We start from the raw sequence: 22,134 nt of genomic DNA, 5'->3' as shown, positions 1-22,134 counted from the left end.
ATTCAAGCTCTTGAAGCTGTGTATTCCAGTAAGCCAGAACTGAGGGGAGAACCACTGGAAGCTGAGAGGTGACAGTGGAAGTGTGGGAAAACATGCATGCAGCAATCACCTGGAGATGGCTGTGACCACGAAGGGTGGAGGAACCCTCCCCCAGCACTGCTAATAAAGAATGTCACCTTAACAGGGACAAAGTGCTGTGGGTGACCTGCTCAGCTCCAGCTGCTGGCCCAGCTGGGACCCCTCTGCGGGGCTGCCCAGGGAATGGGACACCCCAGAGGTTCCTCTGGAGGGGCTCCTGGGCTCATCAGAGCACTGCGGGAACACACAAGGACCACCAGTGAGGAAAGGCATTTTTTAGCTGGAATTTAATCCGGAATCAAGTGGGTCAGAGTCCCACCGGAACGGGCTCAGAGTCCTCCCCGAGTGAAGCAGCTTCGAGGCAGAGCCCCGCAGCGGAGCAGCGGATCCTGGCTGACGGCAGGGAGCTCCTTCTCTCGTTTTTAGCTCTTTCTAAAAGTTTCCCCCTCGCAGGGGACACGAGTGACCGAGGAGGGGGCGTGGGCTCTGTCCAGCGCCGCACACGCGATGCGTGTCCCGCCCCGAGCGAGCGCCCTCAGGGAGCGCGGGAACGGGAGGAGGAGCGGGGAGTGCGGGGCCTTTCCTGCTGCCTGGATCCTGAGCGCACGGGCTCAGCTGTGGGGGGCAGCACGGGGACTGCTGCCGGTCCCCGGGCAGAAGATGGAGCGGAGCAGAACCCCCGGGACAGCCCCGGTGTCTCCCTGAGGGAAAAACTGCGCGGGAGCGGCGGCGGGAACGCGAGGCGGCGGGAACGCGGGAGGACTACATACCCCAGAATGCACCGCGGCACCGCCTGACGTCACCAGCGCCCATTGGCCGAGAGCCGCTCGGGGGCGTGTCCTTCCTTCCCAAGGGGCGCCGGCGCGTGGCTCTGCAGCCGCGCGCGGGGACGAGGCTGCTGCTCGGAGCCTGATTGGCTGGAGGCGCGGAGCGGCGCGGGCGGCGATTGGTTCAGAGGGTGGGGGGCGGGGCTGCGCAGCGCGGGGCTGTGAGGCGAGCGGGCGCCATTGCGGGGCTGGGAGTGGCCGCGATGTCCCCGCAGGGCTGGAGAGCGCCGGGACGGGGCCTGAAGGACCTGACCGGGGATGGGGGAGTGCGCAAGGAGGAGCTGCACCCCGGCACCGGCCCCACCGTGCCCCAGGACGCCTCCGTGGCAGGTAGCACCGCGGCCTGCCCCAGGGCCCTGCCCCGATCCCGCACCTCCCCGGGGCTCTGCCCCACCTGCTGCCAGGGCCCGCCCATTGCCCGCCTGGGGCTCATTTCGCTCCAACACGAGCGCTGTGCTCTGTTTCAGAGGTGCAAACCAGGTCATCTGCTGAGCAGCTTTCTATTTAAATGGGAATTGTGAGATCTGTGAGTAGCGGGACTAAGAAAGTGTAAAATTTTTGAAAATGTCGGCTGGAGGCAGCGTCTGGTGTGCTTGGCTCTCCCATCTCCCTGCAGGGTTCTCCTCTTGTCTGTGCTGCTGGGCCCGGGGTGTGCTGGGCAGGCACAGAACCTGTTGTGAAGGGACCCTGAGCCTCTCAGGTTGAAATGGTGCTGGGGTGTTAAATCTGAGGGCTCTGGGTTTTAGGGTGACATCAGAACAAGGTTTAAAGGCATTAAAATAACTAAACACATTCTGCAGTTATAAGTCTTTCTGTTTCAGAGGCTGTGCTACCTTATCAGCATTTTGAACACTCTGCTTAAACTTGTGGCTAGCAGATTAATCCATGCTGACCTTGAGAAAAGCAGGATTTCCTGCTCCCACCTGTGCCTGCAGTACAGAGAAGTTTGAAGCTGATGGAGGGTCCTGAGGTGCTAGGAGCCTGTTCTGTGTCAGGGGAAGCTCATCACAGTTGTTTCCTGAGTGAAAGCTGGAGTTGCCTGTAGAGCACTCAGGAGAGTGTCAAGAGTGGCTCATTTTCCCCTTTGTTTCCAGGGCTCCAGCTTTGATTAGGAAAGACTTGATGTATTTCTGTAGCTAGTTGTGACATTTTAATTTTTACACTTGAAGTTTGCAGTTCTTAAAAGCACAGAATCCCATCTCTCTATTAGGTATCAAGCCTGAAGCAGCAGCTTTATCTGGAGGTGATGTTAAAACACAGTCAGCACCACTCAGCTACTTGGAAGTGACCAGGTTCTTTGGTATCAAACACCAGGGAGCTTGTGCTGCCTCTGCTCTTCTACAACAGAAGGAAAAAAAAGAAAAGGCTGAAAGGTGGTGGTGTGAAACCAGCTCCTGGTGTGCTACCAGTGGTTCTGTTACTGGATGTGAAGTCAAACTCTTGCTTTCTTTCCTCTCCTTGCTTTGGGCTGTACAGTGAATTACTTTGGGTTCCTGGAGGACAAGGACAAACCCTTCTGCACACACCTTGACAGCAAGTCTTCAAAGCTGATGAAACTTGGAACAGGTGGGTTTGAGCTTGAAAAGTTCTTCCTGGTGCTCAGGCCTGTGAAGACCAGCCCCTAAAGACATCAATTTAAATGCTGTTTAACATGTTTAGGTTATTTGAAACCTTTAATGGAGCCCAAAAGCCTCCTGCTTCACCCAGCTGGTGGCCAGTCTGGAACTGCTCCCCCTCTGCCCCTCCAGGTGCTGAGAGGGAGCAGCAGTGGCCCTGAAGCAGCTGCTTCTCCTGCTTTTTATTTAAAAAAACCTGAGAGAAGATGTGACTGTGCACTGGGTGCCTGCTCCCACAGCAGCTGCCCTGCTGCTCCTCAGGGGGCAGTTGCTGGGACATGAGGTAGTGAGGATTTTTGTCCTCTAGTCTGTAGGAATGGTTGTTCTGTGTCTTAGGGGGGTTTTCAGGTTGGTGATTCTGTGACTTTCTGTTTCTTGTGGCAGACATCACCCTGTGGGGGCTGGAGATTGGCCTCCTGACAATGAGGAAGGGGGAGAGAGCAAGATTTTTCTTCACTCCCAGTTATGCCTATGGGGCAATGGGCTGTCCTCCCTTGCTGCCCCCCAACACCATGGTCATGTTTGAAGTGGAGCTGCTGGACTTCCTGGACACAGCTGAATCAGACTTGTTCTTTGATTTGACTGCTGTGAGTTGCATTAATGAGGTTTGATACCCAAATCTGGAGGTTTCACCATTTTTTTTGCCTTTGTGGCCAGTGCTGTTGCTCACATCTGGCACAGGTTGAGCTCAGCAGAGGCTTTGGGCAGGGGTGGTTCCCAGATCTCACTCAGCTCCCAGGCAAACAGGAGTCCCCAGCCCTGCTCCCTTTGCCACCCCGGGCAGAGGGAGGAGCTGAGTGCTGCTTCTGTTTGCTGCCCCCGCTGGAGGCAGGGGAGCTGCTTGCCTCGAGTTGCAGCTTCAGAAAAATCCTCCTGGTTTCACTGAAGGGCACCAGCTCCCAGGAGGAGCTCTGAAGGAACAGGAGTGAGCTGTCTAAAAATCCTCTTCACACTGCTGTGCCCAAGTGCCCCCCCAGCCCCCACTCTTTGTCTCTGCTTTTGGCTCCTCTCCCAAGTGCTGCTTTCACAGTTGGTTTTCCTCCCTGCTGAGTTATGGGGTTATTGGTAATTCCCCTGTCCATGTCAGGGGCTTTGGGCTGTGGGTGGGGCTCAGAGGCCCCACACTTTGTGAGTGGGGCAGAGGCAGCAGCATTGGGGGGAGCACTGCCTGCCCACTCCCCCTCCCCACTCCCCTCCTCCTGCTCCTGCACTGGCCATTTTTTTCCACACACAGCCCTCCAAGCAAACTGCACTTATTACAAGAGCTCTGACTCCTTCCTTCCCCTCGCTCACCCTTTCTGGCTGGCTGACCTCTCTCTGGGAGCTGGGTCAAACTTGCAAACTCAGGAGTAAACCTGTCTCTTGATTTTTTTATCTTTTTTTTATTACTGTTTTATTACTGTTGGGGTTTTTGCTGCCTGGCTGGTGTCTTGTGTGGGTGTCAGGCTGGGGCAGCCCCCCTGGGTGATGCTGAGCCTTTAATCAGTGGAGCCTTCCCATCAGCTTTGCCTTTTGTGCCAGCAGTGGCATTTGCCTTAACTGTCTGCTCTGTGCAAGCAGGTGAGAGATTTGGGCAGGATTTAAGCACCAGTTCCTTGGGTTTTTTCCTCCCCAGATTCCCCTTGGTCCTGGTGAGCTTCCTGGTGTGGTTGGCAGAACTCTCCAGCACCCAGTGGGATGTTCCAGCCAGGCAAAGGGAGGTGCCATGGGATGGTGGCCTGGCTGGATGCTGCAGGGGCTGTGGCAGGGGCCTGGCTCCAGCTCTGACTGAGAGGAGACTGTGCAGGACTGTTCTGCCTGAGCTCCTCTCCCCTGTTCTTTTATCTGAGCTGAAATTCAGGTATTTCTTTCTACAGGAGCAGCAGGAGAGATTCCAACTAGAAAAAGTGTTAAAAGTAGCAGAAGCAGAAAGAGAGTGTGGCAACTACTTCTTCCGTAAGAAGCTCTTCAGGAGTGCCAAAGACAGATACAAAAGGGTATGACAGCAGAAAACATGGGTTTGGTGTTGTGAAAAGCTGTGAAAGCAGAGATTAGTAAATGCTGGTTCACTGTAATGAGTACAGTTTGGAGATCAAATAACTTCATTGTATTTTCCTGGTCTGGGTTATTTAAGAACAGAGCTCAGACACCTGCTTTGTGTGAGCCTCAGTGGAAAATGAAGAAAAGGAAGAGCTGGCATCAGTGGGAAAAACTCTTCCTGCTCCCTGTGGCCTCTGAGAGGGAAGCACATGGGGCAGCTGTGTGAGCCCTGAGCTGTTTGCATGGCTGAGCTTTTCAGGTCAGCTTTTTGTAGATTCCCAGTTTGGTTTGGGTTGAAAGGAATCTTAAAGACCATTCAGTCCCAGTCCCATGGTCAGGGACACCTCCCCCAGCCCAGGGTGCTCCAAGCCCCATCCAACCTTCAACACTGCCAGGGATGGGGCAGCCACAGCTTCTCTGGGAACCTGGGACAGGGGCTCAGCACCCTCACAACAAAGAATTTCTTCCTTATATCCAATTGCAATCTCCTCTCTTGCAGCTGGAAACCCTTCCCCCTCATGCCATCCCTCCAGGCCCTTGTCCCAAGTCCCTCCCCAGCTTTCCTGGAGCCCCCTTCAGGCACTGGAAGGTGCTCTGAGGTCTCCCCATTGCAGTTTCTCTTCTCCAGGCTGAACACCCCCAGCTCTCTCCCCCTGGCTCCAGAGCTGTTCCAGTCCTAAGCCAGCATCTTTTCTGGACTGGCTCCAACAGCTCCGTGTCCTTCTGGTGTTGGGGACCCCAGAGCTGGACCCAGCACTGCAGAAATGATGCAGCAGAGCCTTGTTCTGCAGCAGCGTGGTGATCTGTGCTTGGGAGGGGATCTAGAATCCCTTTGCTCTGAAAACTGGTAACGTTGGCACACTGGGACACACTCTGAGTTTATTTTTAGCCTTCTTGTTGGGAATCACAGAATAGGTGAGGTTGGCAGGAGCCTCTGGAGGTTGGCTTGTGCAACCCCTGCTGAAGGGGGGTCACACAGCAGGTGCTGGCTGGGGACTGTGCATCCAGGTTTTTAATGTCTCCAGGGATGGACACAGCACAACCTCCCCAGGCAGGGAAATACTCAGCACCAGCTCCCAGCAGGAGCTCTGAAGGTACAGGAGTGAGCAAGGTGTAAAAATCCTCTTCACACTGCTGTGCCCCAGTCCCCACTCTCTGTCTCTGCTTTTGTCTCCTCTCCCAAGTGCTTCTTTCACTGTTGGCTTTCCTCCCTGGTGAGTTATGGGGTTATTGGTAATTCCCCCTGTTCATATCAGGGCCTTGGCCCATGGGGCAGAGGCAGAGCTGGGGGAGGATGAGTTCCTCCTTATTCAGAGAAATGGGTGCAGGGAAATACTCAGTGATTCCTGAACTGGAACACATCTGCCTTTGTATCAGAGGTAGTGGGGTTTTGTGAGGTTTTTTTCCCCTACATATATTTTGCATGTCTTATTTTGTATTTATTTGTAACAAAAATAATTTGAATTGTCTTTAGCCCTGTGAGATTTCTCTGTCTTTGGCCTTAAAATCTGGGTTCTGGGTGTATTGTGTTTTGGGGTTTTTTTCCAGTTCTTCTGCTTTCAAGTTCCTTGATAGATTCCTGAACATGCAGTCTTATGGCTGGACTGGCTCATCAGGCTGGCAGTGCCATGCAGCATGTTTAGAGTTTTGATGATTATTTGATTATTTTTCCCTGAAGTAGATGACGTGGGTGTAGCTGGCTGAGGAGATGGGTGTCTCTTTTCCCATCACAGGTTTGCTGTGCACTAATTCCTTTTTCCTGTCTGCTCAGGCACTCTCCATCCTCAGTCGCAGCCCTTCCAACGAGGCAGAGCAGCACCAGCTCAGCACTTCCCAACTGCTGCTGCTCCTCAACCTCTCAATTACCTGCCTGAAACTGGGAAGTCCTGCCCAGGCTTTAGCATATGGGGAGCAGGCCCTGAAGATAGACCAGAGAAATGCCAAAGCACTTTTCAGGTGTGGACAGGTGGGCAAAAATAAATTCCTCTGGTAGCTACATCAAGGAATCCCCTGGCCTGGCTGGCTCTGTAGAGAACCTCAAATGAACTGAGGAGATTCCCTGGGCTGCTGCAGAAGTGGAGCTGGTTTGTCTGCACCTGACCTCTTGGCAAATCTGGATCTCTGTAAATCTGTCACACAGATCTTTGCATGGGAGGTTTCTGAGCTTACCTGGGGCTGTCTCAAACGTCTGAGGTTGCTTATGTGAGTCCTGAAGAATGGCAGCAGGGCTGTGCTGAACTTGTGATGCTTCTGTCATCTTTCAATGGCAGGCTTGTCGCTGCATGGCAGAGTATGGAAAAGCCCTGGAGTTCCTGGTGAAAGCACAGCACATCCAGCCATTTAACATGGATATTAATGAGGAGCTGAAAAAGCTGGCGAGGTGAGAGAGCTTATTTCCATCCCTGTGGAAGAGAGGGTGCTTAGGCAGGATGTAAAGTGCTCCAAAATACTGAAAATTATTAGAAAAATACAAAATCCACAAAATGATTGGGTTGTGGGGACAACTGGTTCAAACATTTTGCAGACACTCTGGTTACAGGTGGTAGATGAGGAGCAGAGGGTCTCTGCTCCTTCCATACAGTTTCTTGGGGGGTAGGGTGGATGTGTGAGCTGGGTGGGTCAGGCAGGGGGACAGGGGCTGCTGAAATGCCTCCAAACTGATGCAGCAGGCTAGCACTCAGGCTGATGATGTTCTGGATTAGTAAGTGTGATTTTCATTTGCTTGAAGATGTGCTGGTTAACTGCAGCAGCTCTTCTGCACTGCAGGTGTTTCAGTGTATAATGCTACAGGTACCAGTGCTTGTTAAAAGGTAATTCTTGTCTTGGAGATAAAGTGAGCAATCCTAAAGGCAAAATTTCCTTTTTGTTTTTTTACCTTCAGGCTGAGTACAACACAATCTTCCAGCTTTAGTCATGCTCTAGCCCCACCAAAACATGAGTAACACTGAGTCTGCCCTTGCTCTCCCCTTTGAAACTGACCAGAGCAGGCACTGGCTCCACTGCACTTCTGGCACTGCAGCCCTCAGCTTCAGAGACCACAGAGCAGCCCTTGAACACCAACCCTCTTCTTTTGTCTGTCACTGCTAGTTTTTTGCAAAAAGGTTTGTGGGAAGCAGTAAGATGTCTTAGTGAAACAGTTGGTGGGGCTGGGAAAGTCCCTCCCGTGGGGTGAGGGACAGTGCTCTGGCAGAGTTCTGTCCTTGCACAGCACCTTTAGCAGTCTGTGGGAACACCAAGTCTGCTTCAGTGGTTCTGCTGCTCCTGTGGTACAAAAATCTTGAAGGCCATATTAGCTGCTGGTCTGGAAGCCTGCAGTGACTCCTCAGCCTGATCTGCCTCTGGGTGCAGGAGCCACCAAACTGCTGGGTGAGCAGTTACCAAACAGCTCTGGCTGGCTGGTGAGCTGCCTTTGGAGGCTTGGTGGTGTCAGAGCCCCATGGTACAGTGCTGGGTGTCCTGATTCCAGAGGCCTGTGTTCCCTTAGTCTCATTTGAAGTATGTTGGCAGGGAGAAAAGAAAACTTGGTTATAATGCTGAGGTGGTGCTGGCAGGAAGCAGGAGGCACTGCCTGGGGGGAGCAGTGAGGGGGCTGCTGGGCTGGGGTGCAGCTGAGACCTGAGTCAGGAGGCTGAGCACATGTGAAACCACTGTTGTCTCAGAGTTTCTGTTTCAGTGCCAGTTAAAATTGGTGCAATTTTGCTTTGCTATGACAAAAAATGGAGTTATTGTAAAATCAATGAAGACAAGGTTATTGGGTGCTGTTAATTACACCACACCTCGGGCTCAATCCTGTAATGTTACCAAACTGTCTTGCACAAGAGGACTGGCAATGGAATGTAAATCCAAATGTTGTTCTCAGAGGCTTTTAACTTCCTTACAGTGTACATTTATACTTTTCAAAAAGGAAAGCTGTGTGTTAACAGCTACCTTTTGCTGTCTAAACCAGAACTTGGAAAAGCATCTGTTTAACAGCCAAACCTGCTTTTTGGCACCATGAACTTCACTGGAGAAAACCAAGGAGAATTCAGGATGAGGGTTTTGTGGAATGTGTGTCAGGTACCAGCTGCAGTGGCCTTGCTGGTGCAAATTCTACTGCTGGATGTGGCAGTTCTGCTGGAAGGCTTGTACCACGTCAGGTCCAGAACAAAATGGGGGTTCCAGTGCCTGGCATGGATCTGCACCTCCAAACAAGGGGCTCTTGGTTTTCCTGCTGTGCATGAGTGTGCCATCTGCAACCTGGGTGAGCATCCCTGATCTGCTCCATGGGGACAGCTCTGGCAGAATCTCTCTGAGACTGGAGAAAAGAGAATTGCTGTGTGGGGATTTCACTGAGTGAAGCATTTGAAGGTTCTGGACACAGGGGTGCTGATGGCAGGGGGCTGAGAGAGCATCAGCCAACATCACACTTGGCTGTTTCTGGTGTGTTGCAAAAAAACTTTTTGCTTTTGGACTTACATGGTAGCAGAGGCAGGAAAACTGGTGATGTGGGCAGCCATTGATCCTTGGAATGGTTCCCAAACTGAGTCACCCTCTGGCTCAGGGATTCCTCACCAGTGAGGGGAGAGCCCAGGGCCCAAAGGATGCTGTGTTTGGAGAGGTGGGGATTCAAATGAAGCTGTCTGGGAAGCTTTTGCCATGCTAATGTGACCCCATGAAGGAAGTGAGGCTGGAGGAGGCAGCACCTACCCTGTCATCCACTTAGTCCAGAGATAAAGCCTTGCTGTCTCCTACCCCTCCTCTACCTAAATTTGGTGTCAGTGGTAGATACCCTGGAGCAGAGCACTTGGGTGATGTCTCCTGGTAGGTGCTGAAGGATTTTGCCCAAGAAGTAGCACAAATCAGGAGGCACCAAACTAGACCACAGGATACAGATGGGGGTTCATCCACATCACCAGGTGGTTGCAAAGCTGGGGCTACCAAAAATCAAATTATTTCCTTAGCTCATAGTCATCTGCAAGTGTGACCTGAGCTCTGGGGATGAGGCACAATGTTTGCAGCTCTCCTCCTCTGACAGGGCAGAAAGAAGGGCTTGGAGGAGCCCTCTTTTCTACCAGCACAGTATTCCATGAGGCTAATTGATTCGTACACAAAAAATAATACCTCTTTTCTGGCTGGGGTTCTGTGCTCTGCTCTGCAGCTGTTACAGAGACGCCGTGCAACAGGAGAAGGAAACGTGCCGCAGGATGTTTGCCAGTCTCAGTCTGCCTCCATCTGACCAGAAATAAAGGTAATGAGACTCTGAAAAAGGCTGAGGTCTCCTACAACCCAGGAGTTGTGTCTGAACTGTTTTCAGGTGGGGATCTCTATGTGTGAGACAAAATGTCAGGTTGGTGGAGGGGAAGGGGCAGGATGGGGGGGTTCAGTGCTGCGAAAGTGTCAGCTTGGGGAAAGCTCCCTGTGAGACAGGTGTTGGAGCCTGAAACTGGCAGCAGTGGAGTAAGTTTGGTTTTGTTGTTTCCTGTGTTGATCATCCCAGATATGCCTTGTCAGAGCCAGGGGGAGTAATAGCTGTGTAGTCTTGTTTCTCTGCCAATTAAAAGAAACAAAAAAAAATCGTTCCTGTCAAAGTTAAGAACTGGATTTCCTTGTCCCCTCCAGCACTCCTGTCTGGAGCTGTTGGAATGCCTCACTTCAGAAAAATCTAAATATTTTATTTCTGGGATTTTTTAAATATTAAAAAAAACCTGTTTGTATAGAAAATTTCAAATAGATGTTTTGGACTCTTTAAAGTCTTAAATCTTCCAGTAAAATTGACAGGCTTAGCAATGCACAAAGGCTCTTTGATCATTCTTCTTCTTCTTCTTTTTTTTTTTTTTTTTTTTTTTTTTGTCAAAACCTTCCATGAGGTGTAAGGGGGGAGTGGAAATCTTCGTTAGTCTCTTGCCTCAGGGTAAACACAAGGGAAAGAATTGCAGAAAATGACAGCAGCCCTCTGTCAGAAAGCATCACCAGCTCAGGACTGTCACCAGCTGAGTTTGCTGCTGTTCTCTCATGCAGTGCAGGCAGCACCTCTTCTGCTTCCAAAAAGGAGCTTTCCATCAGCAGCAGTGTGAGTGCAGGGTGCAGGGCTGGAATTTGAAGGTTGGCTCTTTTGTCTGTGCTTGTGAGGAAGCTAAGGTGGTGTTTGAGGAAGAGCTTTGAACAAATTCTGCTGTATCTGAAAGCAGCACACCCGTGTTGGGGCTGGATGTGCTCCTGGTCCTGGAGCATTCCCCCTCCCTGCTTCCCCTGTGCCCCCTCTGAGCTGGGCATGTTGCTTAATTGCCCTGCAGCACGGGTTCTTCTGCCCTGAATTTAGGATGGGACTGATTACATCTGTTAGGAGGGGAGGTTCCTACTCCCTGGGAAGCAGCTGTGGAAGGGAATCATCTTGCTGGTGTGTGCAGGAAGCCTGTGGCTCTGGGCTTGGCAAGGAGGCTGATTCTCTGCTTGCTGGATTTCAGAGACTTGCAGTTTGGAAGCCTGTAGGACTTGGGTCTGGTGTCTGCTGGCAGGAAGCAGCAGTGCCTGTCCTGGGAAACTCTGTGCATCCATCAGGCCCTCCCTTGTGCTGGAACTCTGAATGAAGGTGGGACCTGCTGGGTTCACTGCTCAGCCACCTCTCCTTTTCCAAATTGCACCTTGCAAAGTCCTGATTTCCTCACAGCTGGTGAGGACACCATGCTGTGAATAAACAGTGTCTTTAGGCAGTGAAGACTGAGAAGTGCAAAGGAAAAGGGAAAAAAGAAACCTGTGCTGGAGGCAAGCTTAAAGATTGGGCTGGGCTCCTCAGCCAGAATTTCTCCAGTGACTTCTGATGCACAGCAGTTTCCTGGAGTTCCCCTGCCTTATGCAGCTGATAGACAGCTGTCAGTCAAAAAGATTTCTAAACTTCAAAGAAGTTGATTTTAACTAAAGCTTCAAACAAACATTAATCACTGGGAAACAAGAGTCTCCTGTTAATTCATAGCAATAAAAATCCCTTGCTGGAGGAGGTTCTCACGGGGCAGGGCCTTGTGCTGGTTTGGAGATTGGTTTGCTGCTGCATCTTGATGAAAAACTTCATTAGGCATTCAGAGAGGAGCAAAGCACTTCCAGCTGGGGCTCCTGCTCTCTATCAAAGGAACCACTAATTAGTCAGACTTGAGGCAGGACATTCTTTAGTGTTTTCTGCCAGCACTGTGGAAGCTCAGTTGAGGGCACAAGCTGTGCTGGGTTAGCCTGGCAGTGCTGCTTCATCCTGTTATCTTGGGCACTGAGTGAGTAGGTGGCCTGTGAACACTGCCTGTAGATCAGGTTTAATGATCTAATAGGATCACAAGAGTTATGGAAAACTTTTTTATTTACTACCTGGTGAGTGCTCATTAGGTGTTGACCTGACCTGTTGTCCAGCTCACCAGCTGGAAGACTCAGAGCTGTGGCATTTTCTCCCTTCTGGCACACTGCTGCATCTCCCCCTGCTCCAGAGTTCCTGCCCTGTCAGGTTCATGGTGTGGTTTGGAGAGTTCTGCAGAGTTGCTCTGTGCTGGGGACAAATGTTTCCTTTCTCTGTTCTGACTAATCCAGGCTGTGCTCTATTTTTTGCATAATGTTGCTCAAACCTGTACACACTTGAGTGTCTTTGCTCTGCCTGGTAGCACAGCTCAGGCTGCAGAGTCCAGTTCCTCCGATAGCCACAAGTAGCCCCTTGCTCACAAGACACTTTTTTCAGCAGTTTCAGGTCAGAATACAACTTCTCTTTGAACTTCACAGCCATTTGTGATGCTTCCCGGAGGGACTCAGAAACCCAGGGCAGAAATAGAAGCACAAATGCTTTTGTAAATCCTTCCTGCTGCAGTTCCTTGCTTACCCAGTGGCCTGGGTCTCGTGTTTGCCCCTCCTTGGTTTGGGTTCTTTGTCTGCCTCTGAACACTGTGTGTGGTGCAGAGGTGCTGAGCCAGGCTGCCTGGGATGTACAAAGCTGAAAGTCCTCCTTGGTGCCCCTAAACAGCAGGATGGGCAGGCTAAGGGTCACTTTCTTCTTTCTTTTTTGTTTGAAAGACCTGGCAGGGAAGAAAAAAAAAAAAAAAAAAAAAAGGCCCTTTTAAATCATTTTATTGCTGTGGTCCTTCATGACAACAGAACTTAATTATCAGGAGTGGGGACAAAATCCCAAGAAATGGTTGTTTAATCCCAGAGAGGTGAGTCTCTGGGATTTTTTTTTTTTTTTATAGGTGGTCCAGAGTTGAAAACATGGTTGTAATGTGTGTCTGCTCCATGCAGAGGAGAAGTGGTCTCAGTGGGAGCACACAGGGAAGTGTTCCACCGAAAACAAACAATGCTGAAACCATGGCAGAAACTGGGACTCCGAGGTCAAACTTGAGATTGCTACAAATAGCAGGGTCTGGCAATCCTGAAACCATTAATTGGTGAGAATTGGCTGCAGGGCTGGGGCTGTGTTACCAGGTAAAAGTGACTATAATTGGGCTTAACTCAGCAGGGGTGGGCAGTTAAATTGACCTCATAAGCTGAAAGAGACTTGCAAATAAACTGAGAAGTGTGTGCAGAGCACGGGCAAAACTGCCTGGGGAGGGCTCCAGAGTTTGAGTAAACAGCAGCTTGCTCCTTCCCCTCCTGCTCTCCCTGATTTCTGAGCAGATCTGGAAGGAGCTTCCTGCTGCTCCTGTCCTTCCCCACTGTGTGAAACTGAGCACCAGGGAACCAGCACTTCTCCTTTAGAATATGCAAATTATTGTTCCATTGAGGTGTCCTGCACTGCAAAGGAAACACTTAAATCCTGCTTTATGCTGAGCATTGCTGGGGTGAGTGGGAAGGCTTGAAGAATGACTTAATCAAGCATTCTCCTTTCTAAGCAGGAGAAAAGCTTTAATAAGGCAGTTGGGTTGTTGGGTTTTTTTGTTTGTTTGTTTTTCCTTCAGCTCTCTCCTCTTCTAGCATTTTCCTTTTTTCTTTTTTTTTCTTTTCTTTTTTTTTCCAGAGTCTTTCTGCAGTTCATACCTGTGGTAGTACCTCTCTGGCAGACTGGTGGGCTCTGTCCTTTCTGGAAATTTTAAGTGGAGAACTGACTGCCACCACTGCCTGGGGATGCTGTGGCTTGTGGCACTTCCTCCTCAGCTCCTGGGACTCTGGTCTCTGGTTTGATTACACCAGGGGTGGCTTTGCCCACACCAGAAGGTCTGGCCTGAGCTTGAATATGGAAAGGAGGAAGATCCATGCAGTATCTCAGTGCCCTCCCTGCCTGCCCCAGGCACTGGGGAGGTGATGGTTCTGCAGCCTCATCAGAGGACTTGGGGGCCCAGCCCAGGGCCATCCCCTCTGGCTGAAGCCTGGGATTCCCCTGTGTGTGCTCAAACATGGAGCTCCCGGGTGCAACAGCAGCAGATTCCTAGCTTGGTTTCTCCTGTCCTGCCTGAGGCCATCCAGCACCCTTGCCCTGGAAAGGACAGGCTGAGCTCCAGGGAATGCCCCTCTGCAGGCTGCTGTTTTCTCAGAGCTTTTGCCAGCAGCTGGAAGATAAAATAAGCTGTTGTTACACTTGGTTTATCATGCAGGTAGAGTTTAAAGGGCACAGTCTGTGTGTAAGATGTGAATTTCTTCAGGAGGAAAGTTTTAGTTTTGCTGAGCTTGTTCTTTGCTTCCAGCAGCAAGGAGTCACATGGTTATTCCAAGATTTTTCTGAGGTAGCTTTTGTTGTAAAATCTCCTTTCTCCACCCCTTGTGTTTCAGTTGTGATAAGCTAAATGAAGTGGAAGTACAAATGTTTTGTTACCTTGGTGGATAAAAAGGCAAATTGGATAAACCTGTGCCCACGTAGGTATTGACTGACCCAATTTTGGCAGCAGCCTGGAGCAGGTGCCTGTGACTCATGTACCTGGGCTCAGGTTGCAGCTTGGCTGTGCCAGTAGCTGAGGCACAGAGGTCCCCAGTGCTGCTTTTGGGGCATTACAGGCAGTGGGAAGTGGCACTCCTGGTCTGGTGTGCTCTGGACTTTCTCTCTGAAGGAGGAGAAGATCTGTCTTCATCTGTCTTCTTTCTCCTCCTCTTAAATCTGGGTACTTTAAAAGATCACAGCCTTACACAGCAAGGCCAAGGGCACTTTCTTCTTTTTTGCTGTTGTCTGCTTGTTCTTCCAGTCTGGTTTCTCAAAGGAGCATTGAGAACAGAGAATGGTAACAGTGCCTGTGTGAAGAACCAGGAATCCTCTTGGGATTGGAGGATATTGCCACCTCCATAGAGCACAGGATGTTTATCCCTGTCTGCTTATGTGAGGGATGTCTGACCCTAACTCCCTGTGCATGGCCATGGGCCAGCTGTGGTCTGGCTGGTTCACCCCCCTGGGGGACTGGCACTGCACGTGGGTGTCCCTGTGTGTCACTGCTTCAGGGTGGCACTGCCCAGGGCAAGGTGTCCAAGCCTGGAGCAGCAGATAGAGCAATGGGCAGCTGGAGCTCTGCAGAAGGCAACTTCATCACACACTTGAGGAGAAAAAAACTTCAGATGATGGTGATGCAGACCATGCCCTAGGAGCTGATTTGGGGGGGAAGACCTCCCATTATTCTTTTTAAAAAATTATTATTATTCCACTGTCTCCATTTAGTTCAAATGAAACTGCAGACTTGTAGTAACCTTATACCCTAAGCTTCAGGTAGGATGCTCTCCTGGTTAAGAGGGTGCTGGTCAGGGTGCTGTGGGACCTGCCAGCTTTCTGCTCCCACAGAGTGAGTGGTGAGACACTGACAAACTTGGCAGAGTTTAAAATGCTCTGACTGGGCATTGTAGTGGCTGTGAAATACTGAGAGCTGAGGCTAACAAAGGAAGTGTGAAGTGCCTCCAGAAGGCACTGTTTTTCTGGGAAGCAGTCCTCTCCCTGTCAGCTGCCAGACACTGTTAGGTGCCCAAACCCATCCCTGAGGAATGGGGTGGACGTTCCCTCAGCAGAGGGGGCTGAGCACTGCAGCACCAGCACGGGAGGGCTCTGAGCCTGCACTGATCCTGCCCAGCAGGCAGGAGATGCTGGGGAGGGCTTCAGGTTTGGGTCATGTTGCTTTCACACAGGCTTTGTGCTTGAGGTGCAGGTGATGTCCTGGCACTGCTGGGGGTTGGTTTGCAGATATTACCAGTCAGGGTGGACATGACCTTCATGTGCCTCTCCCACTACCCACCCTGCTTTATCAAGGACCTGTTGATTTGACAGAATGCTGAGCATTTTTGACATGAAGGTTATCTGAAGGACTGAGAGCTGCTGTAAGGATCATTTTCAGCCCAGACTTGCTGGATGAAGTTCTTTCTGAGTCACAAGTGTGTGTTGAAGAGTTCATCCCTTCTTTCACCTTCCCATGATTGTCCCTCTTGGGAGACCTCGTGCTCTCTGAACAAGTTGTTTTGTCTGGTGTTGTTTTAAGAGACATGGGGGTTTGGTTGATTTTTTTTTTTTTTTTTTTTTTTTTTTTTTTTCTTGTTTCATTTTGGTTTGGGTTTGTTGTTGGGTTTTTTTGTTTTGTTTTGTTTTTTTTAAATGCTTGGGCAAGATCTCTGCTTTCTGTTTTTCTTTTTTTGCTTCAGGTATCCTTGTCCTATCACAGATCTGAGACAGACTTGACAGATCCTTATTCCATCATCTCAGGTTCAGGATGGTTGTGCATGTCACCAGCATTCAGGGTCTTTGGAGTTGAGAATTGTTAAACATCTCTGGAGAATTCATCCTGCCACTGAGCTGTCTGTCTAGCATACAGGCAAGGCTTGAAATTCACTGTGGATCCTTCACAGAGCTGAGGATTATGACAAATTGACTTGCAAAATACCAAAAAAAACCTGTCCTAAGAAAAAGGCATGTAATCACAGCTCGGGTGGCAGTGGAAATTCCTGTAGCCTGGTTACAGGATGAGGAGCAGTGTGTCTGCTCCTTGCACCTTCAGCTCTCAACTTGGACCCCTTTGGTGTAGATGGGGTGAGGCAGTCAGAGCCTGCTCAAGCCTTCAGACAGGGGAATTCTCTGAGCATCTCTCTGCTTGTGCTGCCATGCTCTGAAGATAAGCTCCCAGCCAGCTCAGCTGTAAAAGTGAGGGCACTTGAAGCACCAACAATGTGCTGGATATCCCCAGGCAACATGTTAGGGAGAGAGGTGAGGGTAGGGCTGACTGAAGGGACAAGTCTGGAGATAGCAGATAAGTGGAACCTATTTAGGTGGTTTTCTGAAGGCCCACTGCAGACTCAGAGACAAGCTCCCTGGGATGGCCTCGTGTCATGTTTCCCTTAATAACTGTCCAGATAAAACCATGACAGCCTGGCCCTGTGAACAGCTGATTCTCCTCCTGGTATCAGGGTGGATTCCCCTGCACATCTTGTTATTGTCTGGCTGAGAGCAGCCTGGCTCTTCCTGGCCTTTCCTCTTCCCATCCAGGGGAATCACAGAATCCTAGAATGGGCTGGGTTGGAAGGGACCTCAGAGATCATCAAGTCCAACCCTTGCTCCACTCCCCCCGTGGTTCCCAGCCCATGGCACTGAGTGCCACATCCAGGCTCTTTTGAAATATCTCCAGGGATGGAGAATCCACCCCTTCCCTGGGCAGCCCATTCCAATGCCTGATCACCCTCTCAGTAAAGAAATTCTTTCTAATGTCCAACCTAAACCTCCCCTGGCACAACTTGAGACCTCTTGTGCCCTCTTGTCTTGCTGAGAGTTGCCTGGGAAAAGAGCCCAACCCCCCCCGGCTCCAACCTCCTTTCAGGGAGTTGGAGAGAGTGATGAGGTCTCCCCTGAGCCTCCTCTTCTCCAGCCTCAACACCCCCAGCTCCCTCAGCCTCTCCTCAGAGGATCTGTGCTCACCAGCCCAGTTGCCTCCTTTGGACCTGCTCCAGGACCTCAATCTCCTTCCTGAGCTGAGGGGCCCAGAACTGGACACAGAGCTGCAGCCTCTCAGGAACCTCCTGTGGGTTCCACATGGGGTGTTTCAGAAGGAGCTTGTTTGCCTCCTGGTCCCAGCAGTTTTTCTCTGGGCTGTCATTCCTGAGTGACAGTTCTTGTTGGACTTGGTGAGCTGTGAGTGAAGAGCACTCCTCAGGCAATTGCTGTTCAAAAAAGTTTCAGCTCCTTTGCTGACCTGTGCTCCAGATGTGTGCACCTAACATCTACTTTTCTGCCAAGCTCATGTGGACCTGTGGTGTAAGAAGTACTCTGTCCTGACAACCAAGTCAAAACTTTCCTTCCTTTCTTCCCCATTGTCAGAGAGCATCCTATTAAGATTTAAACCAAAGTGTTGCAAAGAAGGGATTCTGCCTCCTGTAGCAAACACAGAGGCTTCATTTCTCTGAAAGTCTCTTGAAGACACTTCTCTAAGACATAAAAGCCAGGCCAACTTTCCAGGCAGCTCTCTACAAAGCTGATGACTTGATTGCTTGTCTTGAGGACCAGTCCTGGGGCTATCTAAGTGGACTCTTCTTGCTTTCCAGTTTCTTTGTGCTTTGTTGAAAATGTTACCTGCTGCATTTGCATCTCCAGGACTCTTCCCTGCAGCCCTGCTGGAGAGGGAGGCAGGAAAAAGGGCAGCTGGAGGGAGCAACAATTTAATGCAAGAAAGCAGCTTAAACAAATCTTAAAGCTTAGGTTGAACATTAACTGGTAATTATGGCTTTAATGCAGAGTAAAGGTGACTGTGATTATAAATGCCCTGTGACCTGGCATGTTGCTTACTGTAGATTGACTGCCTTGTCTTACTGCAGCAGGAATTAATTTTACCAACAGACTTGTGTCTGAACTTCAAAGCAAGTGTTTTCCTTGCTGCTCTGTGGCTGAGTTGCTGCCAGCCTGCTGTTACTGGGAGGCAGCACACATGGAGCAGTGTGCTGGTCTCCTACATGCAGGAGCAAGCAAGTGCTTTGAACGTGCTCCAGCTCTGCATCTGCAGGGTCCTGTGTTTCCCCTCTGCTTCTCTTTTGACTGTGTGGCCATTAGGTGGAAATGAAAGAGATGAAGTGATAAAACTCCTTAAAATGGCTTTAGGGTTTCAATTTGAGAATTTTTTTAATTAGCTCCATGTAAAAACACTGTTACTTCAGACAGCAGCCACGAAACCAGAAGACTCAGAGTTTGATCCTTTATTTTTATGGTGCACAAGAAGTCTCAGTAGCTGTAGGTTTGATATCCAGCTAGAGACCCCAAACCACAACTAACAGCTGGTGGAAACATCAAGTGATGATCTTTTAAGTGTGCCTGTCAGGGACACAAAAAAGGAAGTGTTGTGTGGGATGATATTAAACTGACAAGTAGCAGGGTAGAAGTCAGCTGCATTTTAAAAGGAGCACCCAGTAACATCCAGAACACTGCAGCACATTGGTTATAATGATTTTTTTTTTTCCACTGTAGAAACCTTTCTTTCCTTGTCCTAGTTACTAGAACTTTCTCCTGTGAACTGGTGAAATGATTTAAACATTTCTATTTCTGATTGATTCAAAGAGATGAGCTGAAGTGTCTCCCAGTAGTTTTCCTTCTTGAGAAACTTCCTCTCCCCCTTCTCCTGGTCAGGGTTGAATCTAGAAAGCACTGATGCTGCTGATGAATATCTTGTGTTACAGTGAACCTCACTGACCCCCAGTTTTGGAAGGCTTGGCAATGAAAGTTGGCCTGTTAAATGAGAGTGTAACCTGGGATTTGGGGAGTCAGGGTGAACCAGGACAGTCACCCTGCACTGAGTTGTCACTGTGCATCCTGGTTCACTGCTCTTGTGTTTCCAGCAATCTCCAAAGTGGCCTGGATGTTTTGGGTTATTATCCCAGCGTTCAGACTGGGGCAGAGCTTAGGGAGGGAGGGACATTGTTCTGCTTCAGACTCAGGTTTCTGGCAGTCTGAGTGTTTCTGGTGTCTGAGTCACGGGGCTCATGTGGGGTGGTCAGACCACTGGCTGCTCAGGGGTCACAGGAGGAAGCTGAGTGATCTGGTTGACCTTGTAGCTCCCTAACGCTGCTCTGAGCAGGGGGTTGGACTGCAGACCTGCTGATGTTCTTTGCAGCCCTAATTATCCTCTCATCCTGTGGTGCCTTTCAAGGATATATAATGAATGAGGTGTGGATTTTGAGCAGCATGTGATACTTCATCTTTTCATCCTTTACTCTATAAAGCATCTGTTTTCCTGGCAGTCACTGCTTTTTTTGCCTTCTGGTTAGCAGCCCAAGTCAATATCCTCTAAGGAGCAGGCTTCCCCCTTTTGCTGCTTGGAATGTGATTTGCATTTGCACCCACTGCAGCCAAAGCAACTGAACAAGTTGTAGTGGCTACAGCTGCTGGGAGAATCAAAAATTGGTTTGGTCTCTTGGTATTCTTGAGCTGAGAGAAGATAGGGCACCTTTTGAACATACCTCCTTTTATCCTCAGAACTTCTGTAAGAGACAGGTAATGAGTTATCTTATGGAAAGGCTTCCAAGGATTTTTCTGTTTGTTTTTTGGTTTGGTTTGGTTTTTTGTTTTGTTTTTTTTTTTGGTGTTTTTTGTTTGGTTGGTTTGGGGATTTTTTTGGTGTGGTTTTTTTTTTTTTTTTTTTTTTTTTGGTTTGGTTTGGTTTGTTTGTTTGTTTGTTTGTTTCCCTTCTGCTGTTCATTTTGTGGATGATGGGGGGACAAGACTGGCCCTTCAGCAGTGTTTTGGTACCACATGCACTGTCCCATCAGGAAGATCTGTACCAGCATTCCTCCCTGAGTACCTTAGAGGTGCCAGTTGCAACCCTGGTGTGAGCAGGAGGAGGTTGAGCTCTGTTCCCAGAGCCAGCAGCACCCAGCACGTGTGTGTGCTCAGTGTGCTTTATCCCAGGTGCTTCAGGGACAAGAGGAAACTCCCCATTATGGATGTGAGCACCACAGCTCCACCTCAGATCCACCTCTCCACCAGCACTTGAAAACCAACTCAGAGAGCTAAGGAGGAGAAGATGCTGGTTCTGTCTGGAGGTGGAGAGGCAGAGGCAAAGCCAGCAGAAGGAGCAGGCAAGCTTTTGGCAGCAAGGTCAGGGTGGCTGTGTAGAGGTGAAGAAGCTTATCCAGGTCCTGATCACTGACCTAAGGATTCCCCTTTGAAATACAGAGGAAGGTGGGGGAAAAAATCACAGCTCAGGAGCAGTTCTGGTTTATATCCAGAGAAAACTGACCCTGCAGCTCAATACTGAGTTCCTTCTAGTGCAGCTCTCGTGACCCTGAAGAAGGAGGGGATGCTGGTGAGTGGAAGAGGCTTCACTGGGTACAGGATCTGCCACCTCAGTGTGTGCCAGGGCTCCCAGGCTGATGAGGACCCTGCTGCAGGTCAGGGTGCTGTGGCAGGGGGAGCTCCCAAAGAATGGAATTCCAGGAGTTCTTTGGGATCTGGTGTTGCTGTGGGGTGGCCAGGCCTCTGGTTATGTCTTACAAACAGGAGGGGGGGTGGGGAAGATGGGGGCAAGTAAATAATGGTGAGGAGCAATAGAAATGTTGGGTGAGGAGAGTGGGGATTCTTCTAGGAGACACCTAGAAGACACCAGACCATGTCCCAAGGACAAGGAGCAAGTATCCAGGCACTGGGTTTCCTAGAACAAGCTTGGAAAAGCACAAGTGAGAGCACGGGTGACTTCATCCCCAAAAGGAGGTGGCCTGTGGCCTGAAGTGTTTCTCTGAGGCAGACTTGCTAGATTTGAGTTCTTGTCTCTTCATACTCAGTTTTCCTCAAGTCTTGTGCGAGGAAATGGAATTAATTTTATGAGGATTTCACTGTGCCTGTTGCCCTCTGGCTAACCCACAAAATTCTGTGGGTTTCTTTCAGGGCCACTGCAGAAATGTGCCAGGAATGACTGACCATTCAGTGCTTAAATGGAATAAAATGTACAGGTGATCCCTGTGGGTCACTGACTGGTATTTTGTTATTCTAGGACCTCTGCAACTGATGAAGAGAACAGTTCTTGGAGAGCTCAGCATCACAGCAATGTTTGGAGAAAATGGGTACACTTGAAATGTTTTTCCTGATATCCTGCCTCTTGGAGATTCTGGGCTGCTTTTAGGGAATCTGTCAAGGGGAGTAGGATGCCATGAAGTTTTGTATTGTTTATACAGGTTGTTTAAAAAAACCCTATGCTTGATATTTTGTCCTGAGAAAATAAACCAACCTGAGAACTAACTCTGGCAGGACTTGTGCCAGTCTATTGTGTGAGAGTGATTGATGTCTCCCTTTCAGTGTAAGGGACTGGAATTTGGGAATAGGCTCTGGTTTGTTGCTCTATAGCTAGCTCCCTTCTTGGGCAACAACATGTTACACTCTTTGTTTTGGCTGAATGTTCCTGTGAATGTTGATACTAAATTACAGATTACATAAAAATGCCAACTTTATCCCCTACAAATACTGCTGACTCTAACTCTGATCAAGTTGGTTTCCTTTTGGAGCCAAATAATCCACTGTGTCCTCCTGTGTCTCTCTGAACTTAGGCCTTCATGGTGTGGCTGAGGTTTAAGAAATGGAGAATCAGATGCTGTGGGGTGAGATGGTGGCAGGTAAATGCAAAACAAGCAAGAGGCCATGGAGGAGGAAGAGCCTGGAAACATGAAAGGATGTTTTCATATTTGCCCTGCCCATGTTTGACTAGGATGGATAATTCTAAACATGATTCATT

General features: G+C 49.7%; 1 protein-coding gene across 2 annotated transcripts; it reads left to right on the top strand.

Annotated features, from left to right (window-relative positions):
* The first annotated feature begins 1,076 nt into the window (after nucleotides 1-1,076).
* On the top strand, nucleotides 1,077-21,644 carry FKBP6 (FKBP prolyl isomerase family member 6 (inactive)). 2 transcript variants are annotated; one of them, XM_071765305.1, is made up of 8 exons: nucleotides 1,077-1,235; nucleotides 2,382-2,471; nucleotides 2,906-3,108; nucleotides 4,378-4,497; nucleotides 6,312-6,506; nucleotides 6,811-6,920; nucleotides 9,678-9,767; nucleotides 21,400-21,644. In XM_071765305.1, the coding sequence occupies exons 1-7, from the start codon at nucleotides 1,109-1,111 to the stop codon at nucleotides 9,763-9,765; spliced, it is 933 nt and encodes a 310-aa protein (XP_071621406.1). In that variant the 5' UTR covers nucleotides 1,077-1,108; the 3' UTR covers nucleotides 9,766-9,767; nucleotides 21,400-21,644. The 2 variants fall into 2 exon arrangements, with proteins under 2 accessions (XP_071621406.1, XP_071621407.1); XM_071765306.1 differs by lacking the exon at nucleotides 4,378-4,497.
* Nucleotides 21,645-22,134: the final 490 nt, after the last annotated feature.

The sequence above is a fragment of the Heliangelus exortis genome, chromosome 21, assembly GCF_036169615.1.
Source record: "Heliangelus exortis chromosome 21, bHelExo1.hap1, whole genome shotgun sequence".
Classification (NCBI taxonomy): Eukaryota; Metazoa; Chordata; class Aves; order Apodiformes; family Trochilidae; genus Heliangelus; species Heliangelus exortis.
Note: the sequence above shows the minus strand (reverse complement) of the source record. Positions and strands in the feature narration are given on the sequence as shown.